This window comes from Thunnus albacares, chromosome 23 (genome assembly GCF_914725855.1).
Source record: "Thunnus albacares chromosome 23, fThuAlb1.1, whole genome shotgun sequence".
Lineage (NCBI taxonomy): Eukaryota > Metazoa > Chordata > Actinopteri > Scombriformes > Scombridae > Thunnus > Thunnus albacares.
The window spans coordinates 1,259,786-1,271,297 of record NC_058128.1 but is presented as its reverse complement, the minus strand read 5'-3'; the positions used below and the strand labels follow the sequence as shown (position 1 = coordinate 1,271,297).

Sequence of the window (11,512 nt, the reverse complement as noted above, 5' to 3'; positions counted from 1 at the left end):
TCAGAGTTAAACACACATTTATTTCATTTGAGTTCAGTTCAGACTCAGAGTTCATCTTCAACCTAGAATCAGCTGACAAAGTGCTTCTGCCAAATTTAAGAAAGTGCACATATTTAATGAGGCTTCTCATCACCTCACTGACAAAAAAAAGCTTAAAAACAACAGAAATGAAATTCACTTCACAGATGCAAAGATTTATAAAGATGCAGAAAGAAAAGTTATATCATGATGTTTGTTGATGTAAATACAGAATATATTGACAAGTTGTGGACCTACTTAATGTTTATGTTGTATAATTATAATTACAATCTTCACAACAAGCCTCAAAAATAAAAACAAAAAGAACCAGCAGGAAGTTGTTCTGCTAAACATTCACAAACACAAAACGTTCCTCAATCTGAGATATAAAATACAAATACAAAAATATATATTCCACATCTGTCCAACACTCTCTGACATCATCGCTTTACATTTTGACTCCTGATCCTTCTTCGGACTTTGGATCTTTATTTTAACGCTACAACAGGAAGGCCGTCAAATCTTTTTTTTTTTTTTTTTTTTTTTTTGGCAAACACCTGTAGAGATAATCAGTCAAATCAAAATAATAAAAATAATAAAAATACACGTCCACAATGTTACATTAACTCCTAAAAAGTGCGTAAATACGTCATGAAGGGCAACAGACAGAGAAAAAAAAAAAAAAGCATTTAAAGCACAAACTAAACTCATCCACGTAAAGATTCATCACGTCTGTCCGTCACGTGACTTATTAATCACCACCGAGAGTTTCCCGCCATCTTCTCAGGATCGTTTTTTTACAAATCCAGACTGGTTTCTAGACTGAAGGTCACACAGAGAACGAGACGTAATATCATCTGGAACATAAACTGAACTTAAATAAAAAAAACATATTTCAGGTTGTTTAACGAGCAGCAAACAACTTCATCTAACGAATCAATGATGAAAATCATCGTTAGTCACAGTTGAAGCTTGTTTATCTTGTTTACAGCTTAACTGTCATTGTAGTTGATTGTAAGTTAACGAGTAAATGTTGAGAAACATGAGATAAAGTGGAGTTTATATCCTCCATATTATTATTATTATTATTATTATTATTATTATTATTAAAGGTGAAATTTGTTTAGTTTATTTTATTTTGGAGGTGGAGATTCTTCACACTTCCTTCCTTCAGGTTTATTGATGCTAATATATTTTAAAAATACAACATATGAGACTTTACTTTAAGTCTTGAAGCTCAAACACACTGAAAGTCGACCGGCGCGTCGTTCGTCATCGCTGCTGCTGCGGCGGCGGCGTGACGTCAGACGCTTCCTGTTGTTGTTGTTGTTGTTGTTTGTATTTACGCCACGTCGGCTGATGAACGAATGAAAAGCGTCTGTTTCACGCAGTAAATCATCTGTTGACGGTTGTTTTATTTGTGCTTTAGAACGAAACCGCAGTGAAACTTATCAGTAAATAACCTTTTATTGATTTATTGATTTATTAATTTATTCTCTCTGTTTAAAAACAACAACAACACGTCAGACGCTTCCAGTGTGTTTGAGCCTCATCATGTTCTCCGTGTTTTCTATACATTTCCTTTCAGACGTCTGAACTTCTTCCTGGTGAACGAGTGAACCTCAAAGTGTCTTAAAGTCCTGATTTGTAAACAATGATTGTGAGCAGATGGTGTGAAACGAGCGGAGACGTCTGATGACGGACAGACTGTAGAAAACATGTAAAGTATAACTGTAGGGGATTAGCTTCATGTGTCTGTCAGACACGACGACGACATCGTCCGTGCGGGTCGGCGTGATGTCATAACTAGGAAATGAAAGCGGTTTGTGTGAGTATGTGTGTGTGTGTGTTCCTGTGTGTGTCTCTAACCCTGACCGTTGCTGCTGCTGATGTTGTTGTTGTTGTTCTTGCTGTTCTTGGACGTCTTGGTGCTGCTGCCGCCTTGAGACATTTTGTGGTCGTCGCCCGTCAGAAGAGCTTTGATCTCTGAGGGGATCTTCCCCTGATCCATGGCTGAACACCACTGTTTGTACTGGTGGAGGAAAACAACAACAAACAAACAACTGACTTTATTTATTTCTATTGTGTTGTTTCCTTTGTAAAGCGTCTCGGAGTTTCCTGTTTCATGTGATATTATTGTTATTATTACATGTAAAATTCATTAGAGCTGCAACAATTAGTTGATTGATTGATTGACAGCAAACATTTGATAGTTTTAGCTTCTTAAATGTGAGAATTCACATCTTTAATGAACTGAGTTTGTCAGAAAAACAAGAAATTTTACTGTTTTTTGACGTTTTATTGACTAATCGAGTAAATCATCTGCAGATGAATCCATAAATATTCAGATAAAACTCACTCTGACGTCTGTTTTGTTGGGAAATAACTCGACGCTCGAGTCGTTTTCTCAAAACACGAGAAAAACAAAACAGAGATTCTAGTGAAACAAACCACAGCTGAGAGTTTAATCTCCTCTCAGACTCCAGAAAAGACAAACAGCTGCTCCTCCTCTTCTTCTTCTTCTTCTATGTTTTATCATGTGACAGACGAAACGTTGTGAACTGATAAATATTCCAGCGACACGCTGGTCTCATATCTAGTCGTGCAGATTATTTTCACCAATAACACAAGAACACATGAAAGGACTGAGGTGGTGATTACTGCATTTATTCCACCTGTTGACTGGATGTATTGATTCATTAACTGGACGGTTCTGGTCCTGATAACAGACACCTCGCTGGACTTCTTCTCTTACTTCTATTATTATTATTATTATTATTAGTATTATTATTATTATTATTATTATCACCGCTTGTGTTTTTCTAACATCTTCTGACTTTGTTTTGTGTCTTTTTTACGTGTGAAATCTGACAAACATTCAAGTTTAAAGTGAATATCATCATTTCCTCAGAAGTTTCCTGGAAATTCAATTAAATTTACAAAGAAAACAAAAACTACAGACGTCATTCATGAACAGCTCCTGCACACAGATTTGATCTTAACTGATGAACAAATCAATGTTTTCTCATTTCCAAAAATGTTTTAGGTGAGAATTTACATTTAGTTTATGTTTCTCTTATTTAGTTTTTACAAAACACATTAAAGAGAAAAATTAGGGATGCACGATATTATCAGCACGTCATCGGTATCGGCTGAAATGAACATTTTCTGCTGATTATGAGAGGCCGATATGTCGCCTTCTCCTCCGCCGCCTGACTGTGCTTCCCTCCACGGACTGTTTCATCCTGACGGTCCCGGTGTTTCCTCCGCAGGCTGCACTTCACTCAGCTGCCCGTCAGACCTGCTGCTGCTAGCGGAGGCTAGCTAGCTGAGCTTCCCTCTGGTCATGCTGCGGCTAACACTCCGCTAGCCTCTCAGCTAACGTTAGCTGAGAGTTAGCTGAGACGTTAGCTGAGAGGCTAACGTTAGCTGAGAGGCTAGCCTTCTCCGTGTGGATCCAACCGGAGCACCGAGCCCCGGTTTGTTGTTCAGGTTAAAGTGGGAAGAAGCAGCTGAGTGAAGTGCAGCCTGCGGAGGAAACACCGGGACCGTCAGGGTGAAACAGTCCGTGGAGGAGCTGACAGGATGTATCACTCTGTTTGGGAAAAAAACTTCTTCTTTTTGGTTTATAACGGCGGTTGTCAACCAGCGTATCAGGTGCATTACCGCCACCTTCTGGTCCGGAGTGTGAACCAGAGATTAAATCCTAAACATTAATCCTGTCTGTCTAATAAACTCAATGAAAACTCTACTGCTGCTCCCACTTGGCAGGTTCATTAAAGGTTTAATGCTGAGCTCCTGAACTCCAGTCTTCCTCAGTTCTTCCTTCATATATTGTCTTTCTTGATCATACTTAGTACAATCTATGCTTGCATGTATAATAGTCTCCTCAACCAGCTGGAAAAAATTTGTGCATGTCGGCAATCAGCCACAATGAGTTGGAAATATCAGATATCGGCAATAAATCCAATATCATTCATCCCTAAAAAAATGTCTGTTTGTTTGAGTAAGTTATTGAAGTATTATCTCTGTGTATTTATAATGTTTTCATCATTAAAATGTTTCTTTACCATCTCCAGCTCCTCCCGCAGTGCGCAGATGGCTCTCTCCTTACTGGAAACCAGTTCCTCCAGGTACTGGTATCTCAGCTTCTTCCTGGCTCTGCACTCTCTGGCGCTCTGACGGCTTCGCTCCAGTTTGGCCTTCAGGTCGATCTTTGCAGGTTTGCGGCCGCGTTTGCCCGGCTTCTTCACTTTACCAGCCACCATCTGACACCAATCAATAAATAATCAATTATTACTGATCATACTGCTTCTGTTTGATTGGTCTTGTTTAGATTTAATCATGACTCTATAAAAATACAAGATAACAAGCCATAACACATAAAAGTGATATTTATTTCCAACAGTGTCGATTATATTCAATAGGTGAAAAAGTTAAGAAAGAAAAAAATACAAAAAAATACTCAGAATTAATTTATAAATCCAAATTATGACAAAAAATAAGTAAAATTATTTTATTACAAACATTAAGATTAATTTGACTGAGAAAATATCTCATTATGTAACATTCAAAGTCAAAATTCTGACGTATTTTCTAACATTTATGACTTAATTAGTATCATTTTTAAGTTAGTATCTCATATATATTTTTACTTTTAAAGCATTTTCTGAAGTTTATTTTTAAACTGTTTTCATAAATAAAATAACAGTTTCACACATCAGCGTCAAGGCTTTTACTTCAATGTCTTTTTACACTTTTTCACAAATGAAGTCGTGTAAAATAATAAATAAATAATTATTAATGTTTCCCTTCACTTCAGCGTCGTGTAGATCATAACTATGGTTGTATTTATGGATGTATAATAGTTTGTTGTGATGCTAAAGATGCAGGAATAACATTTATTACAGAGGTTCATTCTTTTATAACTCTTTATTTTACATTTCCCTTTTTATGGTGCAATTTGGTACCAATTATAAGAAAAATAAAGTTAACTGGTTTAGTCGGTAAGCACCAAATCATTGTATTTGGCTTCATATGTACTTGCTAATTTGCTGCTAACTACATAATCTGTCAGATAAATGTCTGAACAGTTACACAGCAGATACTTTTAGGAAATTATTAGGGGAAAAAACTAAAACTTAACACTGATAACTGAGTATTTTCTGTTAGTTAAAAAACTGTCAAGAGTCTAATTTATTAAGAGTCTTTGCAGATATATAGATTGATAGATTGATAGATTGATAGATAGAAATTAAATTGTTACAGCAGCCATTTGACATAAATCTAAATACAAAAACAATGTTGTAGGTAAAAGAAACAATTACAATTAAAGGTCGATTTATATACAATAACTATATTTACTGACTCAAAAATAAAAATAAATAGAATAACAGCGAGTCGGAAGCTAATTTCAGCTTCGTGTATCTTCTACAGGTACATTTATATTATGACTTTTATCAAACCGAGCCCCTCGAAACAACGTTAAAACATTTTTAACATGTAGAGTTTTAACTGTAATTTTCCGTAACGTTAGATAAGAGAAACTGTTAGCAGCAGTTAGCTTCAGGTTAGCTTCTCACCTTGTTTTCATCCATTTTGCTCCGAGCTACCGCGCTGGCAGCTAGCTCACGTTAGCTACAGTCAGCTAACAGCTCAGGAACGAGACAAAACTGCGAGATTTTAAACTATTATCGATTAAACTAAAGTTAAAGTCAGTCTGAGTGATCGGATAAACAGACAAAAGCGACCTGTTTACATCGTGTTTCCTGATGACGTTAGCGCTTACGTCACCTCCTCTCGCGAGACTTCCCCTTTATTTCAATAAACCTTTATTGAATAAAATTAAATGTACAATGAACAATCCTGAAAAAAAATGCCAAAAGGGAGTAAACAACACAACAAACAGCAAAAAATACTTGTAATGAATAAATAAAAACACAAAACAAAACACAAATGCAATAAAAGACAAATGAAAGATAAAATTAAAACATTTGAGCATAATTCAATAAAGACATTAACGGTAAGAATGTTAAAGTAAACAAACCATTGCTGAGATAATTATGAGACTGAAGGTGAACGTTTGTTTTTCACTTTTTATGTTATAAATTAAGATGCCAAACAGTGTACATATTCATAAAATAACGCAAACAAACACAATGCAGAATTTCTATGTGAAATACCAAGTTTAATTCCAATTAATAATAGTCATAATAATAAGTCAACAATTAAATGATATAATGACCTTTTTTGAAAACATTTGAAATTTCATTTTCTAAAATCAATAGTTCTGTAAAAACTGTGTCACAAACAGATAATCTGTATGTCTGGCTGTTAAATGTCGAGAAAGAAAAAACAGACATTACAAAGTCAGAGAGGGTTTTTAAAGATATTTTCTTTGTGTTTCACAAGGAAGCAAAATGTCTCCAGTCAACCAAACCAAAGCCGTCTGGGTTTCCCATTATTGAACAATCGTTCATTATCCAGCTCACAGTGACTCAGCCATCAGTTTCAACAGTTAACCTCCCTTCACCTGACAGCAACATAACTTCTGTTTTTCACTGACCTCTTCCCTGTTCCACTTCTGCCAAAACTCCTCAGTTCTCACACTCATATCACATGTATGGAAGCCCATTGCTGACAGCAAAAGAAAAAAAAGATGTGATGAAATGTTAGGAAATACAAAAATACAAAAATATCCATTGTATGTCAGAATAATGAGGTAGTCATAAGTATGACTTTTCTAAGTCCAAATTATGACATAAAAAGTAATAAAAAAGTGCCCACAATGTCAAATACTCAGAAAGGATATAAAGATGGCTCATTACCTCTTTAATAAAGTCTGACATATCTCATGTTTGACTTAAAAAGTAACATTTTTTGACTTGGTATCATAATTTTGACGGCTAAAATAAATGTTTTGACTCACTTTTTATTATTATGGACTTATTATCTCATAATTTTGATATCAAAAAGTAAAACTTTTGACTTATTATCTCATAATTCTGACTTTAAAATAAAAGCTTGACTTAATATCTTTAAATTTTCATTCAGTAATTAAATACTTTAATTTAATATTTCAAAATTTCACTTACTTAATCATAATGTTGACTCAATGAGTAAATATTCAGACTCAGTGTACTCTAATTTTGATTCAAAAAGTATACATTTGTAGTAGTATCCATAATTTTGACTTAGTGAGTAAAATTGTTGACATAATTTTGGATTTTAAAGTGAAACTTTTGATGTAGTTTCTTTAATAATTACAACTTACTGTCCCATAATTTGGACATAAATGTTATTTTTAATGAGTATCTCATAATTCTTCCTTAAAGTAATATGATTTTGACTTGTGTTATGTATCTCATAACTTTCACTTACTGTCTTCTGATTCTGACTTAAAAAGTCACATTTTGACTATTTTCTCATAATTTTGATTTAGTAAAATATTTGAATCAGTATCTCGCAACTTATATCTAAAAAATACAATTGATTTTAATTAGTATCTCATAATTTTAACATAACACGAGGATTTTTATTTTAATTTTTCCCAACTTTTAACCTGTTTTTTGTTTCATTTTCATGGTTTCATGTTTCTGATCAGCTCTACAGAGAAATATTATACATTCAGGATTTCTGTAGACTTGTTATCTGTCCTGTCGTTACGGTGTGGTACCCTCAAAAACTCCACTTTACACCCCGAAACCAAAGTCAATTGAACTTTTTGGATAAAACTCCTCAGCCAACTGTGACCCGACTGTACAGAAATATGAAAGGCCCTGCGGTGGTAAACGTGGGTGTTTTTGAACCACAAACGACCGGCAGACACATAAAAACCCGTCATTGTTGTTTCAGATCAGGAGCAGCAGTGGTGGGAAAACTGGGCAGCTGATGTGGAATAAACAGATTGACAACAACACAATACCAGGAGGCTCATTGATGCTCTGGACCTTTCTGCTGTCACTCAGATAGCTTTCATGATGTAATAACAGTCAGATCCCTTCATTAATCAACACTGTGCACACAAACTTATGTACTTTAATTGAGTATTTAACTATAATATATAACATATATATAAATATTAATAATACATTTTATTTATACAACATTTATAAAGGCTTTCAAAGATGCTTTACACAGATTAACACATTGACAAAAAGACACACAACAACAACAACAACAATAACAACAGAGCAGCAGGGAAGACGTAGTGTTAAAAGTAGAAAACAAAAAGAATAAAAAGAGAATAAAAAGAGAATAGCTGAGCAAACGTTAGCAGCAGCTCTGCTTTATTCAGTGTTTTTTAGCGGTTTTAATCACCGGGTCTGTTTGTTTTGGAGAGGACGAGACATCTGCGGATAAAAACCTGCTGAACCATGAACACCGAAGAAGGAATCCCAACAGTGACGAAGACAACAACTCCCATGATCCCACACTTTTGTTATTGTTATCTTTTTGTTATCTTTTATTTTTTGTTGTGAAACAGAGACCCACAGCGGCAGAAAATCAACTATTCTGAGTTGAAATCATCAAGAGTTTATGGATTATTCGGGGCCCGTTTAGAGGGACGACAGTCTGGAAACTTTTAGATTACACAACTGAAGAAATAACTGATTTGTAGAGAGAAGGAAGAGGAAGAGAATAGTGGATGTTGAAAACCGCCAAGACGCTAAAAAAGACAAATAAATAAATAGTAGTAATGGTGACGTGGATGATATTTCCTATTATTCATTTTGTCACATTTTCTGAGCTGTTTAGTGTTTCTTGCAGCAGGATCCACAACAAATATGGATGTACGGGGACGTAAAGGACATCAATGAAGAAAATACCGTCTGCACACTAACTGCAAACTACAACACTTAATCAAGACTGTCTTTAAGATGTTAATCATATCCAATGAATCCTCCACACAGGATAGAAGGGACAAAGGCTACATAACTGGAAATGATAGTAAACTTTATTTATATGGCACTTTACTTAACAAAGTTACAAAGCAATTAAGAACAAAAGAAACTAATAAAACAGCAACATATGAAACCTTCATAAAAGCTTTCTGATAAAAGAGAGACACTAAAGATGTCTCCTGTCTGACCTCGACAGGCAGACTGATCCACAGTTTGGGGCTCTAAAGGCCTGTTTCCAACAGGACTCTAAGTTTCTCATCAATGAGAGTTGGATCTTTTCATAATAAATGGGATCTGACAACTGTCTCAGCTTCTTTGATATCATCTACATGAGTGTGAAAGCTGCACCGCCTTTATCAACAACATTTTGTTCTACCGAGGATTCATATTCCCTTTTGGATAACTTGTTATACACTTTATACTCTCTTCTCATGTTCATAGTAACCATCACATCATTTTCCACAAGTCTACAGTTGGTATCAATAGAAGGATTTCTGAATTTTGGTGGAAAAACATGCTTAGCCCAAAATCAGGACTAATGTCTTGCTCTGAGTTTGGCAAAGAGACAGAGGAATAATTCAATTTCCTGATTACATTTTGTGGTTTGGAGTGAGTCTACAGTCGTTACTTTTTTCATTAATGCTGCTTTCTAACAGCGTCGTACCAGCCACTGAACCAGTCTCCTCCAAGACATAAAATACAGACAAAAATCAGTTGAAAGTGCTCCTTTTAAAAGAGTATTTTTCAATGAAAATTTGTAAAAAAAAAAACAAAAAAACAAAAACTGAACAGTGACTTCATGGCTCATTCCTCACACAGGATCACTTTAACATTCCTGGAAGAATTATGTCATTAATTACAGACACCTGCTTGAACTCTTACACATCGTTCAGGGTCAAATTTGACCTAATTTTTACATTTGAGAGAAGAAAAAAACATCAGAAACACTTTCTTCTTCTTTTAGCCTGAGATTTGATGACTTCTAATGTGACCCAGAATATACAAAAATGGAAATATTTCATCTTTTCAAAACATTTTTTGTGCAGCTGATAAACATTCTTGTTGAGTGTTTGACCCACATTTATTCAAAAACTACAAAATACTGTTTTCTTCACATTTAATATAATTCATATGAATCATTGTGTTCTCCGGTGTTATGTAATGTAATGACCATTATATAGTGTGACTGTCTTTTCTCCATAAACAAAAATCCTTCATTAAGGATTAATCACCAGTTGATTGATGACTGATGAGGTATTCATGAATGATGAGTGTTCAGGAATTTGGTACAGAGACTAATTATGAGAGGATTCAGTGAACAGAGTTTTCTGAGTGTTGGGTTCAGGATCTCGGTGTCTTCCAGCTCTGCAGCAGTTCGGAGCTTTGATCGTTTCATCCACATTCATCAGGCTGAGTTAACCATGCGTGCTAATTGCTCCAGTATGAAAAACCTTTGAGTTTTCTTCTGCTTTCATCACATCCATTGTCCTGTGGCTGCTCGGCCTCTTGTATCTGCAGGCTCAGGAGGGAAGTGAAAGGCTGAACGCCAAAAAAAAAAAAAAAAAAAAAGCCAACTCAACTGATTCATAAATCACTAATATAATAACTTTTGCACACAGGATACAGTCAGTATCAATAGAAGGATTTCTGAATTTAAAATTATTATTATTATTCAACTCTAAAAGATATTTCTTTACTGTTTGCACACATTGACTGTCTATAAATATGGACGACGCGTCTCCACTTCCTGCCGCTATGCAAAAGCATTTGTGTCATGCATCCTGCTTGTGTGACGTCATTTGGAGTCAGAGTCTGTGATAAGAACGACCTAAAATGACAGAAACCATCTTTGGGTAAAATCTATTTGGCGTGTCCCATCCGCTAACATGGAGGGGGCGGGGCTTAGGACCTACACTGCAGCAGCCACCAGGGGGCGATCCAGATGTTTTGGCTTCACTTTCAGGGAGCTGTCATCCATACGTCCATATTTCTATACAGTGAATGTGAAGTTTGCGTATTTACTAGCTCGCAGTCTTCTTCTGTGCCTGGCAGGTTACTGCCACCTGTTGGTCAGTGGAATAAAACGATGGCAGGAATGTTTGTTTGTTGCTGGGACATAGTTGTGAAAACGTAGTGGTCAAAAACCTTCTCTGGGAAGGATTGGTGTAACATCTGCATGAAAAATTGGACTCTGGCGTATGCACTGCATGCAGTTTGAAAAGTGTAAAGTCGTGTTATTCGTACACAGATTGAAGAGAACGAAGTTGAAGTTGTAACTCTGTCTGTCCAGGTTATAGAGAGACGAAGCCCCTTCTCTTCTGCTGGACCACCCTGGGACCTTATCTTGGAAAACATATGTTTTTTTTGTAATTACTTCATAATTGGGTGTGCAGTCTGTAATTATGTATTTTCACAGTCTTATACTTAAACAGTTTTACGACAAACGACGACTTTCTTGACTTGCAAAATTATCTTTTAAATTGACAAACATCATAGTTTGTCATGTGTTCGATGGCAATCTGAAACTGACCGTGTTCCAGAGCACCAGTTCGAGCCAGGTCAGCCATTTTTAGCAATACCAGTTGATAACA

The 11,512-nt window shown here is 35.6% G+C and overlaps 1 protein-coding gene across 1 annotated transcript; it reads right to left on the bottom strand.

The window, feature by feature from the left end:
• Nucleotides 1-5,807, bottom strand: crebl2 (cAMP responsive element binding protein-like 2). Its single transcript, XM_044343146.1, has 3 exons — nucleotides 5,601-5,807; nucleotides 4,089-4,286; nucleotides 1-2,050 (listed from the first exon to the last, which is right to left on the bottom strand). Exons 1-3 carry the CDS (start codon nucleotides 5,613-5,615, stop codon nucleotides 1,883-1,885), a joined length of 381 nt encoding a protein of 126 aa, XP_044199081.1. The 5' UTR covers nucleotides 5,616-5,807; the 3' UTR covers nucleotides 1-1,882.
• Between the last annotated feature and the right edge of the window lie 5,705 nt (nucleotides 5,808-11,512).